Source organism: Pelmatolapia mariae, linkage group LG18 (genome assembly GCF_036321145.2).
Source record: "Pelmatolapia mariae isolate MD_Pm_ZW linkage group LG18, Pm_UMD_F_2, whole genome shotgun sequence".
NCBI classification, from domain to species: domain Eukaryota; kingdom Metazoa; phylum Chordata; class Actinopteri; order Cichliformes; family Cichlidae; genus Pelmatolapia; species Pelmatolapia mariae.
In genome coordinates this window covers 5,111,263-5,133,436 of record NC_086243.1, presented here as the reverse complement: position 1 = coordinate 5,133,436, position 22,174 = coordinate 5,111,263, and the positions used below count along the sequence as shown (strand labels likewise).

Sequence of the window (22,174 nt, the reverse complement as noted above, 5' to 3'; positions counted from 1 at the left end):
TTTTCGGTCATTGATGAAACAGTCTAGTTCATCTATGTGAACTTAGCTTTCTCTAATCATTGGAATGCACATTATATTTCATGTGAGCCACACATTACGTTAGAGTGAAATCACCATCACTCTTTGCAGCTTTTTTATTACCTCATTTTCTGCTGTGTCTGATGGCAGGGTGAACCAGGAGAACCAGGACCAGAGGGTCTTCGGGGTCCTGCTGGACTACCAGGTCCTAGGGTAAGTAGCAGGTGTTAGATCGCTGAGGTGGTTGGCAGTTCAAAAGTAGTTAGCAGCAAAAAAACAAATACTGCACACTGCAAAAATGATAAAGACAAAAAAAGGTTCTAGTCTAAAATCTTCCAGAATAGGCACCTTGTCAAAATATTGCAAAAAGCTATGTTATATATCTATAATTAATTTATTTGCCAAAATTTTAGGCAACATTTTTTTTACAGATAAAATGTCTGAATGGTCCATTCTCCTTGGTAAAAACCCAATTGCGAAAAAGTTGGGATTCTGTGTAAAATGTAAATAAAAAGTGAATCCATATGAAATGCTAAACTGAGAAATTGTTACATTTCAGCAACAATATTAGCTCGTTTTCAATTTCATGGCTGCAACTCATCTGAAAAAAGCTGGGACAGTGCCATGTTTACAGCTGTGTGCCATCCCCTTTTCTTGTGATGTCCGAGGAGACCATTTGCAGCTCGTTTGGGTGGAGGTTGTTGTTCAGGACTGATGTGGGATTTTAGCTGCTATTTGTTGTATTTTTCTTTTTCTGAGGCACAAAATGTTTTCAGTTGGTGAAAGGTCTGGATTGCAGACAGTACGGTTCAGCATCTGGACTCTGCTACTATGAAACCAAGCTGCTGTAATAGCTGCAGTATGGTATTTAGCATTGTCTTTGCTGAAATGTTCAAGGACCTCCCTGAGAAAGATGACTTGGAAGTTGCTCTAAAGCCTCTATGTATTTCAGCATTGATGATGTACAAAAATGTACAAACCACCAATTCCATAGCAACCGATGCACCCTTGTACCAGACATGCAAGCTTTGTGTGGCGACAATAACTAAGACGATCCCTCTCCTCTTTAGCCTGGAGGACATGGTGTCTATGTTTTCCAACAACCCTCACCCCCAACCGGTCACAGTTGGTGACCGAGGTTTCGTCCTGTTAAAAGGGGGGTTTTCCTTCCCACTTTCATGAAGTGCTTGCTCACAGGGTGTCATCTGAGTGGCGGGGTATTATTGTAGGGTCACTGTTGTTGTGATTTATATAAATAAAATCGAATGCATTGAAATTAATTCGCACTATTCACTTATTCACTGTACAACATTTTTTTCCTCTTTACAAACAGGGGGCCAAAGGAGAAAAAGGCAGTCCAGGACTCAAGGTAGGATTGGAAAAACTTTGTTTTTTTCTGACTACAGCGTGGTCTAACTCAGTACTTAAGATTTGTTTCACATTGTCAAGCTTCTTTTATCCTAGATGTGATTTGTTGTGTCATTTTCATTTCATCTTTCTGTTTTGTTGCTTCCTCTCATGTCTTCCAAATACCATGTTTGTTTCTAAATGTCTCTTTTTGGTAAGGGACTAATGACTCTGTATTATGTGAATTGCAGGGTGAAAGAGGAGCTGATGGCCTCAGTATCCAAGGACCACCTGGGCCTCCTGGGGCTCCTGGACCTGTCATTAATGTACATGATGTACGCACATACACAAAATGACATTTAATTGAATGAAGAGTTAAGATGGAGGCAGATCAACAAACAACTGTGTGATCGTAGTTGTAGTTGTGCAGAGATGCTGCTTTTTGCATATCTCTGAATATGCTAAAGGTGCCCTGATGTGATCATTATATGTTCTGTCTACAGCTGCTCTATAATGTTACAGAGGGTATCTTCAACGTCACAGAGATCAGAGGACCACCCGGGCCTACGGTGCGTAGCTTAAAGTAAACTACAGTCTGTTTTAGGTTCTTTTTTGTTCCGCTCTGTCATGGAGTATGGATGAAGGGGGTCGTAAATGAACTGATATTAAGATTTTTGCTGCAGCTGCAGGTGTGTTTGGTGAGCTTTTGCTTATGTGTGTGCTTTTCTCTGTATGTGTGTGTGTGTGTCTGCATGCTGCAGGGTCCTGAGGGATTGCCTGGCAGAGCTGGATTTCCCGTAAGAACATTTTGCTACACCGCTTTTTGTCCCAAATGATTAAATTCATGAAAACTGGATGTAAATATTTGTGTGATTATTCTGGATTTTTTTCTTTTGCTGTCTTTTGGCTAAATGGGGTAGGTACCTGAGAAATCTTTAAACACACAGTTTCATTACAACCTTTTCTTAATCTTCCAACTTTCATCTCTTCCTAGGGCCCCAGGGGACCAAAGGGAGACATAGGACCTACAGGTATCCAGGGCCCCCCAGGGCTTAAGGTAAGAACTGAATGTGAAGATTCATAAAGCATGTTCATATACATTTTGATACCTATGAAACAACCTTAAACACCTCTCCTCAACATAAACATACATTTAATTTTGACAGGGAGAGAAAGGAGAACCAGGGGTGACAATTGCTGCTGATGGATCTCTCCTGTCTGCACCAAGAGGCCCTCAAGGGCCCAAAGGCACAAAGGTAGCCAACAAGTGACCTTATTACCCCTAAAAGACTTTCTATATATTTAGTTACTTTGTGGTGAAAGAGTTTAATGTGGTTAATAATCTGTATCTAATGCTGGAGCCAAATAATGTTTGGTCCCTGCACTAGTTTAACTGAATTCCTGTTTATGTAGTTCCTATGCAAGAAACATCTCCTGGATGCATTGGTACGCATCTTCGGTGATGTATCCTGGGGTCATCAGGTGTTTCAGGTCTCGCAACATTATACACCCGCGCCCAGGCGACCCAGCAGAGGGTGATCAGGCTCCGACTTGCGTACCAATAGCTACCCGTGGATCAGCCCTTTTAATCCGCAGCCACCTTGTGGCTTTCTCTGCCGCTTCACTCACAGCATGGATGGCCCTCTTCTTGGCTGCCTCAGCCACAGCCAGCTGGCCGAGGACTTTGCAGAGTGATCGTCCTGCAAAGCCCCTGCATCCCACTTCTATGGGCTCATAGAATGTCTCCCAGCCTCTTCCCCTGCACTCCTGCACTAGTTCCTGGTACTTGGCACATTTCCTCTCATTGGTCTCCTCGATCCGCTCTTCCCAGGGCACTGTGAGTTCCAGCATGATCAGATGTTTTGAGGCCTCAGAAGTGATGATCATGTCTGGCCAAAGGGATGTCTTTACTTAGAGACTTAGAGCTTTTTATTGTCATTGTGCAGTTTCTTGCACAGCGAAATTGGGTAGCTGGACCACAAAGGTGCAAAAGTAAGAAGAAGAGAAACTAATATACAACGGGGGGGGGGGGGGGGGGGGGGGGGGGGGAATAAATAAATAAATAAAATAAAATGCAATGTATATGTATACATTTATGTGAGTGAAACTATATACATGGTGTATGTGTAAGAAACATTGAAACACAAACATTGTGGGTCTGTAGACAAGGGCAGTTATATAATATAATAAATAAATAAGGGTGGAGGGGCTATGGTCATTTAGGGTGGAGATGGTAGTTCTACTGGGACCAAAATTATTGCACAGGACCAAAAAATATTGCACATACCAAGGATATTGCACATGAGCCAAAAATATTGCACAGAACATGGAAAGACTGAGATATTGCACATAGATGATCAACAGCAGTGTCAGAGTGGATGTGTTGGGGAAGTCTTTACACACTCTTAGTTTGCATTAAGAGTTCTGACAGCCCACGGGAAGAAGCTGTTCTTTAGTCTGTTAGTTTTGCACCTGATGTATCTGAACCTTTTTCCAGAGGGCAGGATGTTGAAGAGGTGGTGGTTAGGATGGAGGTGGTCCTTTATAATTGCCCTGGCTCTGGAGAGACATCTTGAGCTGGCAATTAAGTCCAGGGAGGGGAGTGGACAGCCGATCACCTTCTCTGCAGTTCTGATGACCCTCTGTGGTCTCTTCTTGTCAGCTGTTGTGCAACCAGCGTACCACACAGGGATGGCGTGCACCAGCACACTCTCGATAGTAGCACGGTAGTAGGACACTAGGAGTTCAGTCTGCAGCCTGTTCCATCTCAAAACCCTCAAGAAATGGAGGCGCTGCTGGGTTTTCTTTACTAGGGCTGATGTGTTTGTGGACCAAGATAGGTCCTCAGATATGTGGGTGCCGAGGAACTTAAAGGAGGACACCCTCTCCACACAGTCACCTTTTATGGATAGGGGAGGGGGATCAGTTCTTGTTTTGCGGAAGTCCATGACCACTTCCTTTGTTTTCTTGGTGTTTAGGGTGAGGTTATTGTAGTTACACCATTCTGACAGTCGCTGGACCTCATCCCTGTAGGCGGTGTCATCATCGTTGGTGATGAGCCCCATCAGAGTGGTGTCGTCTGCAAATTTGATGATGATGTTGCAGGGGTGCATAGGGGTGCAGTCACTGGTGTAGATGGTGTATAAGAGTGGACTCAGCACACATCCCTGTGGTGAGCCAATGCTGACTGACAGGGTGGATGGTCTCTGGTTGCCAACCTTGACTGATTGTGAACGGTCTGTGAGGAGGATTTGATCCATGCACATGTGGAGGGGGGAAAGTCCAAGTTTACCAGCTTGTCTATAAGAATGTCTGGGATGATGGTATTGAAGGCCGAGCTGAAATCAATGAAGAGCATCCTTACTGATGTCCCAGGATTCTCCAGCTGATGCAGAGTGGAGTGGAGGGCGGTGGAAATTGCATCCTCTGTGGTTCTATTTGCCTTATAGGCAAACTGGTGGGGGTCGAAGCTGGGTGGGAGGCAGTCCTTTATGTGTTTTAGGACCAGCTTCTCGAAGCACTTTGCAACCACTGGAGTCAGTGCGATGGGTCTGTAGTCACTGAGGCTACTGATGGTGGTGGACTTGGGGACTGGGACTATTGTTGATGATTTCAGGCAGTGAGGGACAGTGGCATGTGTCAGGGAGAGGTTGAATAGTCTGGTGAACACAGGAGCCAGCTGGTCGGCACAGGCTTTGAGCACTCTAACAGGTATTCCGGCAGGGCCAGCAGCTTTTCCTCTGATTTACTGCTCTGAACACATTGCGGACCTGATGTTGCTGGAGGCTAAATGTGTGGGGGCTGTGCTCAGAGGACGCTGTTCCTCTGCTAACGAGATGTCCATATTATCTATATTTGTCCCATTGCCTTTGTAATTGGTGATGTGTTTCAGGCCCTCCCATACCTTCCTGGAGTTGTTATCAGAGAGGTGATCTGATAGCTTGTTTGAATAGCCCAGTTTTGCTGCTCTGATGCCTTTTTTAAGGTCTGCTCTTGCTCTGCTGTACATGTCCTGGTCCCCAGATTTGTATGCAGAGTTGCATGCCTTTAACAGTGCCTGAACCTTGCTTGTCATCCAGGATTTACGGTTGGGGTAGACCCGGACCCGCTTTTCCGTGGTGACAGTGTCCATGCAGTGTTTGATGTAACCCAGCACTGCGGTTGTGTGAGTCTCTAGGTCATCCTGTTCAAAGACACTCCACTCTGTGAGAGCAAAACAGTCCTGCAATTGAGCGAGAGCTTCCTAAGAAATGGTGTTAATGGTTCTGATGGTGGGCTTTGTCCTTTTCCTGAGTGGTGTGTATGCCGGGACAACGAGTAGGGAGAGGTGGTCGGACATGCTCAGGTGGGGGAGGGGAACACATCTATAGGCTTGCTTAATATTTGAGTAAACATGATCCAGGGTGTTATTTTCACTTGTAGGGCATTTCACGTTGTACAAATTTAGGCAGCACAGTTCTTAAGCATGCTCTGTTGAAATCCCCTGCAATGACGTGTACTCCCTCTGGGTATGTCTGTTGCTGTTCGGAGATCATGTTGTGCAGGTATGCAAGGGCTGAGCTAGCATTAGCGTCTGGTGGTATGTAGACTGCTGTTATTAGCACTGCAGGCAGTTCTCTGGGCAAGTAGAAAGGTCTGCACATGACAGACATTGCCTCTAGCAGACTGTGGTGATGATCTTGGTGTTTGTGCACCAGTTGTTATGTGTGTAAATGCACAAACCTCCTCCTCTGCTTTTCCCCGCTGTAGACTTTCTGTCGCTCCGGTGCATTGTGCGGCCTGCTAGCTGCATCGAGGCGTCGGGAATTCCCTCTCGTAGCCATGTCTCCGTGAAGACCAGGACACAACAGTCGCAGACAATTGGCTGTGCGGTGAGAAGTAGGTTCAGTTCGTCTATTTTGTTGACGACCGACCGTGCATTGGTCAGGAAGATGCTCGGGAGCGGTGGTTTGAAAGGCTGCTTCTTGAGCCTGGCTAGCAGGCCCGACCGGCATCCCCGCTTTTGTTTGCGTTCCTTCCGCCGCCTGCGTTTCTTGGCAGAGCCGATAACAATCCACGGAGCGCCCGAAGTTCTTGCTATCTCCGGGGGGATGTTGTGCATCCTCTGATAATCACTGGTAATGGGGATCTGGCTGTTATATCCGATCTTGCATGATTCCAGATGGTTGTAGGAAAATTTGGCTTTACAATAAGAAAAACAAAAGAAGAAGAAAAAGAGGAGAAACGAAAAAGAAAGGCACCTAAGTGGAGAGCATAGAGCCGCTGCATCTGTGCGCGCCGCCATCTTGTCCTATGTGCTGGAGGAACTTTAGCTGTTTACCCAGGTCAGCCCGTAGCTGCCAATCAGAGGCTGTGTTGAGGAGGCCGGTTGTTAACCGTGGACATGCCTGGGGTTTCTCTCCAGCCTTAATGAAAGAGATTGCCTTCTTCGGAGCGTGATGGTGCTTGCTGGTGCTGATTGCTGAGGCAATCTGCTCAGCAACTACTCTGAGCACCTGGTCATGATGCTAATGATACCGAACATCAGCCAGGGCCTTCGGGCAGCTGCTGAGGAGGTGTTCTAGGGTGCCTTTTCCAGAGCACAGGGGACAGGCATATGTCTCGCTCTTCCCCCACACAAGGAGGTTTACTGGGCTTGGCAGGGTGTCGTATACTGCCTGCACGAGGAATCAGACACGGTGGAAGTCTGCCTGCATGATGTTTGCCCAGGTGACCTTGCGCTGCAAGGTACTCTCTCACCTTGTCCACACTCCCTGCCGCCTGAGTCCTACGGCCCTGCTTACTCGTTCATCCTCCTCACCTGCTCTGACCTCTTCCTGGAGTAGCTGGTGTCTCTCCTTTCCCTGTGCCCTGCAGACCTGGGCCTTCAGAAGTACACCAAGCCTGTTCTCCCTGTTGCTAAGACCCCCACCAGTGTCTTCTGTCTTACACGTGACTCTGCCACTTCAACTGCCTTCTCTGCCTTCCACTTTCCTTAACTGAACTATTAAAATAGAATACTAACCTTGGTCCCTAAATAATGCAAGTCCTAGTTTTTGTTAACAAGGGTGCCATGAAGGTTGAAACTGAAATTCGCTCAAGGTATAAATAGGTCTAAGTGCTTTTAAGGACCTTTCATGGTGACCACATTGGGTTTTTTTAATGAAAAAGAATGACCTAGAACAGGGGTGCCCAATCCCAGTCCTCGAGAGCTACTGTCCTGCAGCTTTTAGATGCATCCCTACTCCAACACAGCTGAATCAAATGGTTTGATTGCCTCTTCAGCATGCCATCAAGTTTGGCAAATGCCTGATAACAAGCCATTCATTTGATTCAGGTGTGTCGGAACAAGGATCCATCTAAAAGCTGCAGGACGGTAGCTCTCGAGGACTGGGATTGGGCACCCCTGACCTAGAATAACCTCTTTGTTATTTTACAGAAAGAACTAGTCTGAAACTATGAAAGCAATGCACCACTGTCATTACTTCCACCTATGTAATTCTCACATTTTGCTGCTTTACTGTGCACAGGGTGACCATGGCTTCCCAGGACCTGCTGGACTTACGGTGAGTTTTATGAGAACATCACAGTAAGGAAATTCCTGCTACACATTCATCCTTTATGTATGTTATTACACTGAATATAAGTGTGTGTTTGTTTATTTCAGGGTCCAATAGGACCTCCTGGACAAAAAGGAGAATATGGTTTCCCCGGGCGACCAGTGAGTAATTTTGTTTGTTTGATTATTAGGATATGAACGCCTCATCTATAGGTTAAAAGTGTTCTGAACTTGCACATGAAAGTCAAGGAAAACACAGAACCACTGAGTGGAATATATTTGTCAGTGATTAGCAGAACAATGTGTCATGTTTTTCAGCATACTGATTTTTTCCCTAACTAGTCATAATGGGAAATGACAAGCTGCTTGGTGGTTTTCTCCTTTCGAGGCACTTTTAAATATAAGAACTACATTCATAACGCTCTTGTTTCTGTGCCTTCAAACACTTTTCTCCCTATCATGAATGCACTCACAGTCCAATGGATTCTGTTCAGTGCTTGGGAAAACCTCTTGAGCCACAAGTACTGAGCTTTTCCGTTCTTTGCTCTATGTAGGGGCGACCTGGTATCCCGGGGAGAAAAGGTGACAGAGGAGATTCTGTTGGCCTACCGGTAAGAGAATTAAGGCATGAAGGGATTGCAGAGAGAGAGAGCATTATTTTACACTTAAATCATCCATCAGTTGCATTTAATCATCATATGAATCATTCTTCAGCCAGTTATTTTACAGCTAATACATCTGACTATAGTGTGTGGCACAACTGTTGAAACTTCCCCATGTAATCATTGAATGGGTAGAGCACATCTCAGCAGCAAAACCCCAGCGCCAAACATCAGTGACAAGAAATTACATTGACTGAGTCAGATAAAGCTTATTTTTTTTAATGATTGATCAATTGATCAAAAAAGGAGCTGTGGTCAAAGTGGGTTGCTAATTCACTTGCAGCCTCACCGCTGCTGTGATCAATTCAATTCAAGGCGCTTTATATCGTAAGGCAGACCCTACAATAATACATACGGAGAAAAACCCAACAATCATATGACCCCCTATGAGCAAGCACTTTGGCAACAGTGGGAAGGAAAAACTCCCTTTTAAGAGGAAGCAGCAGGCTGGAGGAGCTTCAATAAATGCCATATATGAAACTGATCTGATGTGTCGAAGTTGATGTTGTGGCCCGTCTAAATTAATCCTCAATATACATTCACACACCAAGACTCAGACATAAGCACAGACACTGGCAGGCCGTTTTTGACATGTAATCATTGTAATAATTTTGTAATAATTTTTTTTGAATAGTCATTACCATTCTTGTATGTGTGTTTGTAGTTAGAATAAATAGTTTTATTCTCTCTGTCTCAGGGACCCCCAGGTCCTCCCGGCCCACCTGGACTTCCAGGAAGAATTATTGGTCTGAATGGAGTAAGTATGACTCAGAGATGCAAAACATCAGTCACTAGTATATTTACTGGCCAGTTTATAAGGCAGTTGCACTTCCTTTATTAATTACATCTCAAAATCCAGAGAATAGGTGGGGAGTGGCAACATCAGCGAGGACCTGGTTCTGAATGATGACTGATCATTTTTGTCCCTGTGTGTTACTGTTGTCACATCTCACACATGTGCAAAGGAGACAGGGACAGCATAGAAGAGAGTGCACGATGACATCAGCGGACAGCAAAAGTATTAGTTCTGATTAGGTCTCCATTTTTCAAGTCTTTTTATGTTTAATACCAGTTTATATAACCAGCAAGAACTGACAATATTGCAAGCCAGAACTACCAAATCTTAGATGGTTTTTGCCACAATTCATAATTCAAGATTTACTCACTGGCTTTAACTCACCACCTTAAAGTACCTTAAAAATATGTCTGGCTGAATTTTCATGACTAGTTACGAGTTTTATCCTGCTTGTTGAAGAGTGTTGACATTTTTATTAAATGCTGCCAAAATGTGTATTTCAGTAAGTTATAAGCAGCCGATTAGTCTCTCTATATAAAATTTTATACATAAAAAGCGGTAAACATGGAAAAACATGACTAATGCTTGTGTGCAGGTTATGATCGTGACTCATTTAACATGGTGGGTGATTGACTTGTAGTTTGATTCCGCTGCTCTTCTTTGAATCTTAAAGACAGTGTTCCCGGTGCGCCCCAGACCGCATTGCAAAATGGGACGAGTAAGTCTGAGTCTGACCATCTGATTGGTTCATTTCAGTTGGAAATCAGACCATCTGGTGGTTCTGTTGGTGTGAGGGTGTCACAGCATGGCAGCTCTCTGGTGTGGGCCTCAACCCATTCCCCATTTCCTCTCCGTGTTTTTCTTCCCTTCATTTTGTCCTTCTTTGCTCTCCTAATGGTTTTTGAAAAGGCAACATGAATGTGGAACTGGCCCTAATTCCTCTGGCTTTAACATATGGTTATTTTGTATTCTGTATATGATTCATATCTAGATTACCAATGTGGAGATAAAAAAAACTCAACATTTTCTTCAAATTACCCAAAGACCAATTCATATATTTTGGTACCATCAGTACCTTTTAGTTCACTTATACTTTAATCCAATCTTTCCACTCAGTATAAATACTGATATGCCAGATGTTAAAGGGGGGACGGGGTCTAAATTCTGCTTGCCTTCTCTGTTTCTTCCCCTAATCATCGTCTCAGGAAGAGGATGCTGTGTAAACCTTTGAAAAGAAGAAGGAAATAGACATCCTTTTACTACATGTAGATCAGAATTGGTTCAATCAATCGAAAAAAAAAAAAACAGTCTGTGTGGAATCCCTTTTGTTTTTCAAAATGTGGTTTATAATAGGTGGTCACTTGTATTTTTAACAACCTTTTTTCTTATTGTAATGAAATAATGATAAACCCATCTCTGATCTACATGTTCTCAGATAAACAAGGTTCATGACCTGTTCAGTACCTTCTGTCATGGTGCTGAGTGTTTGGTTTGGTTTAGCCTTCTCTTAGAAGTTTCTTCTGTGGAGACATGGTGGGCTGAAAACACCACGATGACTGCTTGGCTAAACTTACTTGGAATTAAAAATGGTTTTTAGGTAGTTAATGAAGTGCAGTAGCAGGACATTCTCGGTGTAAATGGCCTTTTTGCCATCTGTCAGAGGGCTTTGGGAGGTCTTCAAGTCGACTTTTGGTAAAAGTCATCCTTCAATGAAAAGCTTAAATCCACCATAATTTTTTCATCAGCCTTTTATAACACGTTGCTTGCTTGAACCTTAATCCTACATTTTAACCCAGGATGAGTGCTGCAGTCTGTAGCATGCATCCCTTGTATTTAACAGGTGTTTATGTAATCCTGACAATAATTTTTAGCTTTGATCTTCTTGTCTTTTTTACAATAATCCATTGTTTTTACTATAGTCTCTGATTGTGACTTTTGACTTTGCAAATTAACTTTCTGATGTTCACTTGTTTGTTCTGTTGTGTAACCCGACTGTAAATGTGTATAAGGGCCAGCTTCCCAACACAAATGTTATCTTAATGACGATGTATTTGTGCATAGGAGTCAATGACAAGGGGACATTCAGCTGGACCTAAAGGAGACAAAGGAGATGAGGGATTACCTGGGGAGCCAGGAACTCCTGGTGAGATCTTAAGATGACATGATAGTGGACACATGATACTTTTCCTTATTATCTGTCATACAAATATAGTGACAGTGGTGGAAGCTCATTTTAAATATGGTCAATGTATCATGAGGCCAAAGTATATGGAAGTTATGTCTGTCAGCCCACAGCTGACATTTCACACCAAATTTTCTGCTGCTTGCTCTGTGTGATTTGATATGTGTAATTTTTCTTCTTAGGGCTCACATTTCCAGATGTGGTGAGTACTCACTTACAACACATAATACACAGTCGTGGTAAAAAAAATAAAAATAAAAAAAATAAAAAGTACATCTCCTTTAAATTCTATGGTTTTGTGTATCAGGACAAATTATTAAAATAATCTGATCCTTAGCAGAACTTGAAATTTTTGATTAGATGATTAGATTTGGTTAGGAAGTAATAACTTTTCAAAGTACGGTAGTTTAAATGTATAACTTCTCAGATGTAACAACTTTAAACTATAAATTGAAGCTAACGCACAAACAAAACATTAAAATTGACAAACTGGCACTTGTTAAGCATTTAAGACTGAATATATGCTAATACACTAGAAATGCACCTTGATGCTCTTTCGGTGGCAGAGTGGTGAATCCTGAGTACTCTTTTGATCTCTCAGGGGACTAAAGGTGATCAGGGATACAAAGGTCAGAAGGGAGAAAAAGGGGATGCGGGCCTGCCTGGTCCTCCGGGGATCCCAGGGAGGTCAGGACTTGTGGTAAGTTAAGCTATGTGGTAAAAATACTATTCTAGAACAGGAGGTTATTTAAAAAATATTTTAAAATGATTGATGCAAATTATACCACCCTTTTACAATGAATTTAATTATTCTGTTGTTTCTCAAGGGTCCGAAAGGCGAATCCATTGTTGGTCCAATGGGTCCTACTGGTTCTCCTGGTCAGCCTGGACCTCCAGGATTTGGACGGCCTGGACCTCGAGGTCCGTCTGGCCCTCCTGGGCCCCCAGGACCACCCCCTCCATACGGATCAAGTATGTGTGTCTATAAAGTTAAAACAAGTACCAAGTCACAGCCTGTACTATATGTGTATTGATTTTATGAGTTTAAAGTAATTGTGTTGTCATCAGCTGTCAGTGTCCCCGGCCCTCCCGGTCCTCCTGGTCCACCAGGCTCTCCAGGATATGCAAACTTTGTAAGAAACTGCTGAGGTGTAACCATACTTGGAATAAATGGAGAATCAAATGATTAGCTAACATTTTAAAGTGTCATCACTGATGCTCTGATGGTTTGTGTTCAGGTTACCAGCTATAAGACAATCCACGCCCTCACCCAAGAGGCACACCATGCTGCTGAAGGTACCTTGGCATATGTGTCTGAAAGGGGAGGCGAGCTGTACATCCGAGCACGCAATGGTTGGCACAAGATCCAGGTGTGTAGGACGAGACCAGAAAGATTCAATATCTTTCAGGATACAATATCCTCTATAAGATCATCGTCCGCTGCATCTTCCTGTGAAGCTTCTATTTTCAAATCACTGTCCAAAAGAATCGATTTGTCCTCTTGTACTGTAGAGTTTCACCACACGTCTCAAACATGTGCAAACAGCAACATTATATTCTCCTTCAAACTGACCAAAGCTTTATGTAAAGTGATCCAGCAGCTTTTAGCGGTATAGCATAGAGCAGGGTTGTCCAACACCAGTCCTCGAGAGCTACTGTCCTGCAGCTTTTAGACGCATCCTTGTTCCGACACACCTGAATCAAATTAATGGCTTGTTATCAGGCCTTTGCCAAACTTGATGGCATGCTGAAGAGGTAATCCCACCATTTGATTGAGCTGTGTTGGAATAGGGATGCATCTAAAAGCCACAGGGACAATAGCTCTCGAGGACTGGAGTTTCCAAACCTGAAGGAGGCATTTTAGGCCAAGAATGTGAACAGAAAGTTCCTAATGGTTCCTCTGGATTACCGACAGCCAGAGATGATGGGCATCAATTATCAACTTTGACCCAAGATGCTTCAGATTGTGTGTGTTCAGTATTACATATATGTGTTTTGCTTTGATTATTCAATTAATTTATTATTTTTTTTAAACTTGTCTTGTGTTTTCACTTGTCTGTTATTTGTTCCGATTATTTGCTCAAATATTTATTGAAAGGACTTTGCAATAATTGATTTAAATGAATAACCGAAGTGCTATGTGCAAAAATGCTGGACTGGACATCATTTTATATCAAACACTATAAAAATACAAATATTACTGTATTCTTCTCTTTGGATTTTGCCAGCGTGTCCTATTAATGCTGGTGGTAGTTTGTGCCTCACTGACATCAACAGTAAACTGCAGTGTGTGTGTGTGTGTGTGTTCTGTGTCAGCTCGGAGAGTTGATCCATTATGAACCTTCATCAGACACATCTCAGTCCCTCAGCAGACCCGGAGAATGGAGTAGAGCCCACAGGATACACAGCCAGGTCCAAACACAAATGCGCACACACTGGAACCTGATTGAACAGAACTTTGAAAGCAACTTTAAACATTTTTTTTATTCAAAGTTGTTGTTTTCTTTTTTTAAAAACACACTTATCCAACTTTTTTGTTGAACAGGAGCTGCAGGAGGGAAGCAGAGGATACCAGCACAGTTATAACCTGCTACCACAGCATTTCAATGCAGTCTCTGGGGTGAGTCCAAACACATATTAGGCATACTTATCGCAAATGAAACCCAATTCCAAACCCAGAGGGTGAAAATGAATTGGCTCACCGGAGGCCTTTCAGATTTTATATTTCATCTGCAATGAAGAGCACGTCAGGTGTGAATGAGAATACTTTCTCCTAATCTTTGTGCTCCATTTCTCTTTCGTCTAGCTTCATCTCGTAGCACTGAATGCCCCGCTCAAAGGAGATATGCGTGGCATCCGCGGAGCAGACTTCCAGTGTTACCAACAGGCACGCGCCGTGGGGCTCACCTCCACATACAGAGCCTTCCTGTCATCACACCTTCAGGACCTGGCAACCATTGTCAGAAAGGCTGACCGCAATGATATGCCCGTGGTTAATCTGAGGGTGAGCAGAAGTTTTCATAGCACTACACAATACATGATGCAACACTTGGGTTCCTTTTCCAGCAGGAATATTTTCAGTATCAAATAATACTTCAAAGTTCTCAGTGAATCTTAAAATAAAGAGAGTAAAAGGGAGTGGCACATTTAAAAGATAGAAAACAAAAAAATATGTCTCGTAAGTAGTGTAAGAAGAGAAATTTAAGATACTCTATAATACAGCCTGCATCCTAAAGGAGCTCACACTAGTAACACTGTGAAATAAAATTGTAAGAAGGGGAAGTTAGTATGCTCTATAGGACATACTATAATAACAGTTGTGATAATCTAAGAAGGGGAAATATTGTTTCTTCTTTCCTTTAATATTGCCCGTTCCTTCCTTGTTCCACTGCACCTACATTTTTACAGTAGTATTTTTAGGTATCAGAAATTAGACCCAAATTCAAAGGAATTACATGGATATCAAACCTTAACCCTGAGTGCATTATGTGGTTTTCTTCAAACAAAGAACAGATTATTCCACAAAGTAGAAGTGATATATTTTCCGGGGTTTTGTTTTTCTCATTTAAAACACATTATTTTTAACAGTTGGCATCTTCTTAAGCAAGTTCTTTTCCCCTGTCCTGCCCTCAGGGTCAAGTGTTGTTCAATAGTTGGATGTCCATCTTCTCTGGGAACGGAGGCGTGTTTGATCCATCCACACCCATCTACTCCTTTGATGGACGCAATATAATGAGTGACTCGGCTTGGTAAGTGGGTGGGGGCAAGTAGGGGAAAGCATGTGTAGCAAAGGAATGAAAAATGATGCCATTTGCCAAAATGATGAATTTAGGAGTTCCAGTTGGGCTAAAATGCTGAATAGAAAAATTTTTTATGATGGACAGGCCATAAATTTTATCTTCATGTGGACAGCAGCTCTCACTCAGATGAACAGTGGTACTGGCAAATGCATTTACGAGCACTTTTTAAGCTTTTATGATAACATGATGGAAGATGGAGAGTTTTTTGTTGTCTTTTTTTTGAGAGTGAAAAAACAGTTTTCTCAGTCAGTTGGCAAATTGATCAGAAATACCAAAATCCTGCTCCATTCCTCAACTCACAGAAGGTTCTGGTAATACATAGCTTCTTTGTCAGCCTGCATAAATTCTCCTGTTTCTTGAAAAGTGCTGCGGGGGCCTGAGATTTTCTAACATAGATATTATTCTAGGAAATCAAAACTGGTGACAGACAGGATTTATCTCAGATGTATGCATGCCAGGGGTAGGAGTGCTGCAGTTTATCATTTTAAGGCCATCTACTGCAGTTGTTCTGGTAGCTTAGTCAAAATGGTCCTGATGAGTTTATAGTCTCAGTCACAAGCCTCTAGTCGCTTTTAACACATCGTGATTTCAGTTTTGTAAATTATAGTCTTATTTAGAGTTATGAAAGGGTAATAAATCCAGATAAGCTTTAGGTTGGACTTGACTATTGATGAATAATGTCATCAATAGTCACATCCATCTCCCATATATAGTCACAGGCATTTTTAATTAAAGGTACAGTCAGGCATTTGAGTTTGTTCTGATAAACATACAGTGATTAGCGTGTCTTCAAACAAATGAATCCATTCTCATGAACTTAGAAATAATCCGCGAAAAACACATAGTGGGTTTGTAAAAGCAGCCATGTTGCCCCATCTCCTTAAACACAACGGCCAAGATGGACATTGCCATTACACCTGATTGTGTTTTATGTATGTGATTAGTGACCAGCCACATATGTAGTATGCCAGTCAAGAGGAAAGAACTGATGGACATTCGGGTTTCATAAAGGCAAATTTGAATTGCTTATTTACACCCAATATTTTCAGAATTACTTAGACAGCTGACCCTCCTGTCTTCAGGCAGCTGCAAAGAACCAGCTAAACACCCAGTTATGAATGTTATGAAGAATGTTAGCCTCGAATGTCCTAAAAATCAGTTCTCCCTGATAAACAGTTTGGTTACATTTTCACATCATATACGGGTTTATTCAATAAGTGTCAGAGGCCAACAGTGTTAGAGCCACTTAAAGGAAAGTTTCACTAATGTCGACTAACAGCAGCTAACTGCAGCTAACAGCTGCAAACTCACCTCAGTTTCCCATCATTGGTCAGAAATGAGCTTGCATCAGACTCCTTTGACAAAGTTTTATAGCCTCCTCCAGCCTAAATAGTCGTGGATGTTTCTCAACCGGCATTGACAGCTGAGGTAAACGGTCTAAATTTTATGTTTTTGGCTGACTTTGTCCTACAGCAGCCACCATAGCTAGGATTATGCACTTGAATTGAGAAGGGTAAAAAAGAAGAATTCATTTGACTGCAATCTACTGACATCTAGTGGTCAGATTTTTCACACTTTAACAAGCGTTCTTAAACCGATAAACTCAGGCCGCAGTGAGCAGATTTGATGAATTCATAAACCAAAGAAATATTTTATTTTTCCCTACTGTCACTAATCTCTGCCAGTGTATGCCATGCGATGAACTAAGAAGCACAGAAAAGTAAAGGCATGTGTTGCATTAGCCTGACATTTTTAACAATCAGCTAAGAGTGATATTCAAAATTATAGTTTTAGTTGTAGAGTTATGAGCTCATAAAGAGTAACTCTTGGATTCAGTTTGGTTCTAATAACACACGAATGGGAAGCTTCTTACCTCAAGGCACCAGGAGATGATGCACCTGTCTAATTTTAGATAATGAGGAGACAGGAGTAGCAAAAAGTTGAATTGTTGTATAGCAGTGCATCTTAAAGTACAAAGAAAATATTAACCAAAGCTGCCCAGTAAGTTAAGTTCAATATTTCCTTGTAAAGAAAAATACTGGTCAGTCTTCCAGCTGGACAGGCAAAACCATGTGGAGAACTCAGACACAAGAATGTACAAACTTCACACACACAGGCTCTTTCTGCTGTGAACTGCCTTCAAAGAAGTAGCTGCAGTCGACCTCAGTGCCCTTGTCTTCCATTCGTCCGTCTTTACCTAAACTGCTATAGCACAGGGACAGTCTGTGTAAAATCCACACCAAGTCTCTCTCCGTTTTCCCACAGGCCAGAGAAGCTGGTTTGGCATGGCTCCAGCACCACGGGCATCCGCCTGACCACTAACTACTGCGAGGCCTGGAGGACAGCGGACATGGCGGTGACGGGTCAGGTTGCCCTGCTGCAGACGGGACGACTGTTAGGGCAGCACGTGCGCTCCTGCTCCAACCACTATGTAGTGCTGTGTATAGAGAACACATATGTGGGCAACATGCATCAGAGGAGGAACTGAGCAAACAAACACACACACATAAACACATGCAGGCATGATCTAAGTAGAAGATGTGACACATGAATGGGAAACATATGCGGGCACATACGCACATAATGATGTACTTCAGCTCCCACATGCAAACATACCGAGAAACACTCCCACACTAACATGCATTCACATTTAAAGAGGACTTATCATACTCATTTCCAGCTCCATATTTTTATTTTTGGACTGTGCTAGAGTAACTTTGCTTTATTCACAATTCAAAATAATCCTTATTTATCTTATACTGAGGAAGCACTTCAGTGCAGCCACGTCCCTTCTAAGAAGTTTCTTCTGATTGGCTGCCACTCATAAACACCGAATTCAGAATTCAGTAGCAGGTGGGCGGGACTTTTACACTCACAGTCTGAACTGTGATATGACGAGATCCTCTCAAATTCATTAAAAGGCCCAGAGACTGAACCTTTGGCCTCATTATTTGAAACTTTGGTCATCCTTGTAACACTGTAACAACAAATATATGATAGAATTAGGCTTAAAAATAAGACAAAAAAGGAAGAGCAGTAGGTCCTCTTTAAGTTTTCTTTGTATTGGTTTCATGTTTAGTTCCCACTCGAAGCCGGATTTAAGCCTGCGGGTCTTACATGTCTGTCCGTGTCTAGATTTTTCTTAGCCGTCTGCATCAAACAGGCTACAGTTATGTAGCAAGGAAAACTTCAGGTGTTCCTGCTACTGATGATGGAATTTTGCCATTTCTATTACTGTTACTAGTCCCATAAAAAAACTAAAACTAACCATGCATAAATTTGTCTGCAAGACCTAGTGAGAATGAAGGGCTTCAAATTAAAATGAGGTCATAATCATATATGTACTTTATTGGAGATTAAAAAAACATGTCAGTATTTTTTTTAAACAGCAGGGGCTGTCAATTCAAATATTAGTCATATTGAAACCGTGCTTTCATTGTGCGCTACGTCTGATGCTTTTAGTGAGCCTGTGCGTCAGCAGCAGGGCAGTGTATGCGACAGTGAGTCAAAATGAACCAATGTGTGTTTGAGTTCACTGGTACCAAAGTTTCCCAGTACGACTCATTTTTAAATTTTCAAGACATGTTTTATATATAATTGATCAACTATTCAAAAGTAGACAATAACACATGAGCACATTTGAAGCATGTGGAAACAGCTGTACACACATCTCTTAGACTTTAGTCACTAACTAATGACTGATGTGTCACCAGAAAATGGCACGAGTGTTAATTTCTTACATCCGGGGATGAATAACGGATGAATGGGGGATTTGGCAAGGAGGGGAAAAACACTCAACAGACACTTCATTAGATATACTGATTAAACTAGTCATCAATCTCATGGCATTAACTCAGTGCCTTTAGGCATGTAGACATGGTCAACTGGACTTGAAGTTTAAAACAAACACCAAAATGTGGAAGAAAGGTGAAAAAAGAAAGGTTTAAGTCTGAATGTGGCACGGTTGTTGGTATTTCAGAAACTGCTGATTTACTGGATTTTCAGGGTTTAGAGAGACAAGGGTTTATAGAAAATTATGATAGGTAGACACCAGTAACTCAAATAGCTATTTGTTACAAACAAAGGATGTAGAAGAGCATCTCTGAACACATGACATTAAAGCAGATTGGCTACAGCAGCAGAAGACCACACCCTCTGCTACTCCTATTGGCTAAGAACAGGAATCTGAGGCTACAGTTCACACAGGCTCACAGTAGCAGGCTGGAAAAATGTTGCCTTGTCTGATGAGTTTTGATTTCTGCTTCAACATTCAGATGATAGGTAATCTCAAACTGATTTCTTGAACATGACTATGAGTTCACCTGATCCCAATCTAGTAGAGCACCTTAGACATGTAGAATGGGAGATTCACATCATGGAAATTTGCAGCAGCTCTGGAAAACAGGGTCCAAACTTGTATTGGCGAAGTGTAACTAATGACGTGGATTTGTTTTCCTTTTGATCAACTGACTTCCACTGCTGCTGGGACTGAGGTTTACAGCTCTTTGAGGATTTAGCCGACTGCACTCTACGATATATAAAAGCAGTGATACTAACAAGGACAATCTTTTTTAAATTCGTCCTTGATCTGTCACAGTGTAGCCTGTTGGATAGCCTTTGTCCTTGTGTTTTCTTCCTTTTTTTAAAATTAAATTTTAATCTGATATTGAAAACATTAATCTTTTTTTTAAAGCATGATAAGACTACAACAATAAAAAAGTACAGGTGATACTGAAGGCTTCAGTATAGGCTAACTGCACTATGATGCCCCCTGCTGTAAAACCACCAGTTTTGTTTACGCCATTTTTTTTCAAAGCTTAGTCCTACAAATTCGATTTCTTTTGTTCTGCGTCCTTTAATAAAACTTCACCATTAACACATCTCTTTTGAAGTGACAATATTAGAGTGGACATCAACATTAATATGTACTGTAGCAGGACCTAGCGTGAAAACAGTCAGCTCACATTCAGATTTGGTTGTATGAGGTTGGAACATGTATGTATATAAATATATATATGTATGTGTGTTGTTCAGGTGTTGTTTATTTTTTATTCTGTAGGTTTTGTATGAAGCACACTAAAAGACTGAAGGCCTCCTCTCACCGCGTTTTTCTGCTGTCTGACTTTAATGTCGCTGTTCAAACAAAACTTGAGGTTCTGAGGAAAAAACTGACGGTTTGTACTGACTGACTGGTGCTCACTGAATAAAATGTCACGTGGTGGTTTTTTTGCTTTTTTTTTAAGTTGTGGCTCATTTATGTCCTCCAACATGTGTTCAACAAAATCTTCAAATGTCATGCAGAAGAATCAACGAGAACATAGGTAAGCTAGCAAAAAAAACGCTTTTTATGTAAACTGCTGCATTGTCATTTAGCTTTGAAGAAGTGCATTTTATATTCGGAATCGTAAATTTGACCAATTTCTTTCCCCCACAATTAGCAGTTTGCAGATGCATCACGTATCAGAAGTAGTTCTCAATGAGAGGCTAAAACATGTTGTAATAGTCACAGTAATTAGTAATCAGGAATTTTTTAAATATTAGCTAATATTACCCTATTAGTCCAGTGTTGCCAACTTAGCGACTTTGTCGCTATATTTAGCGACTTTTTTTCTAAAAAGCAACTAGCGACAAATCTGGCGACTTTTTCTGGTGTTATTGGAGACTTATTTATGACGACTTTTTGACGTGAAAACGCGTATCGTTCTTACTCTCAACAAGCAGCGGTGCTGCCGTGGGCAGTAGCGGTTTTTGATACGGGCGACACGGGCGGTTGCCCGGGGCGGCATCGTGGGCATCGGCCAAAAAAAAAAAAAAAAAATGCTCATGCTGCCCCGACATCAGCAAGCGCATATTGGGAATGGCATAGGCACCGATCGGTTTTCTATTGCCCATTTGCTGGGAGTAAGGGCACCCTCTGTTTGCGAGGTGCGCCTGCTGCTTGTGGCACAGGAAGGAGAGGGCGGGGCGGCGGGGGATTCTCTGGCTGGCTGGAGCAGCATCTAAAAACCAACTCGCAAAATAAAAGAAAATAAAAACAAATCAACAAACATGAAAACACCAGACATCATGATACAGACTTATAATTTGCACCGATGTTTTTTCGAAATTCTATACGCGAAAAGTGAGCGCGAGAGCCCTCGGTGCTTGCTGCTGTGCTGAAGTCAAAGTAAACTTTGTCATCTTCGCTACATACAGTCCAGTATATAGAGGGACGAGACGACGAGGCTCCAGTTACAGCAGTGCAAGTAAACAAACAATAAATATAAGAAGAGTAAGAAAATAAATATACACTTTAGGACTAGGGGTAAAGGGATCAATAACAATTTAAAATTTATGATTTACAGTTTGATGATTTAAAGTCACACACACAACCTGTCGACAGGGGAGGGGGCCGGCTGCTTCCAAATAGAGCACATTTCATTCATAATGATGTAAATCCAAGCCCATTATGTATTCGTGATTTGAATCCTGGGTTGTGCGAAATCCCAGAAATAAACCCTAGACAAAGTGAATATGTGAACTAAGGTGTAGGTCTATTAGATTATGTTGTGGTGATCCTCGAGTTGGGTTTTATGTTAATGTACAATCCTTAATGTGTGTGTGTGTGTGTGTGTGTGTGTGTGTTTGGGGGCGGGGGGAGGGCGCCAGAGGGAATGTTCGCCCAGGGCGCCAAACAGGCTAGGACCGCCACTGGCCGTGGGCACCTCGCCCGTTCCAAAGCGCTCACAGGCGGAGAATAGTCCTCCCCCAGCTGCTATCAGGGCAGGAGATGTTCACACCTATGCGTCCAAACTGCAAATGAATCGCGCATGAGCGAAGCCACTGCTCCCG

General features: G+C 42.3%; 1 protein-coding gene across 4 annotated transcripts in view; it reads left to right on the top strand.

Annotated features, from left to right (window-relative positions):
• The window catches only part of col15a1b (collagen, type XV, alpha 1b), a 57,419-nt gene extending 36,851 nt beyond the window's left edge, over positions 1–20,568 (top strand). For 3 of the 4 annotated variants that reach the window (XM_063460971.1, XM_063460969.1, XM_063460968.1), the window contains 22 exons: positions 169–231; positions 1,352–1,387; positions 1,617–1,700; positions 1,869–1,934; positions 2,127–2,162; positions 2,360–2,422; positions 2,532–2,621; positions 7,875–7,910; positions 8,012–8,065; positions 8,458–8,514; positions 9,263–9,322; positions 11,423–11,504; positions 11,726–11,745; positions 12,145–12,243; positions 12,371–12,515; positions 12,612–12,676; positions 12,782–12,913; positions 13,860–13,955; positions 14,089–14,163; positions 14,350–14,547; positions 15,177–15,292; positions 17,609–20,568. In XM_063460971.1, the coding sequence (XP_063317041.1) occupies positions 169–231; positions 1,352–1,387; positions 1,617–1,700; positions 1,869–1,934; positions 2,127–2,162; positions 2,360–2,422; positions 2,532–2,621; positions 7,875–7,910; positions 8,012–8,065; positions 8,458–8,514; positions 9,263–9,322; positions 11,423–11,504; positions 11,726–11,745; positions 12,145–12,243; positions 12,371–12,515; positions 12,612–12,676; positions 12,782–12,913; positions 13,860–13,955; positions 14,089–14,163; positions 14,350–14,547; positions 15,177–15,292; positions 17,609–17,831 (1,896 nt within the window). In that variant the 3' untranslated portion in view covers positions 17,832–20,568. The remainder of the gene's footprint in view (positions 1–168; positions 232–1,351; positions 1,388–1,616; positions 1,701–1,868; positions 1,935–2,126; positions 2,163–2,359; positions 2,423–2,531; positions 2,622–7,874; positions 7,911–8,011; positions 8,066–8,457; positions 8,515–9,262; positions 9,323–11,422; positions 11,505–11,725; positions 11,746–12,144; positions 12,244–12,370; positions 12,516–12,611; positions 12,677–12,781; positions 12,914–13,859; positions 13,956–14,088; positions 14,164–14,349; positions 14,548–15,176; positions 15,293–17,608) is intronic. The other variant, XM_063460970.1, reaches the window with a different exon arrangement.
• The last annotated feature ends 1,606 nt before the right edge of the window (positions 20,569–22,174 follow it).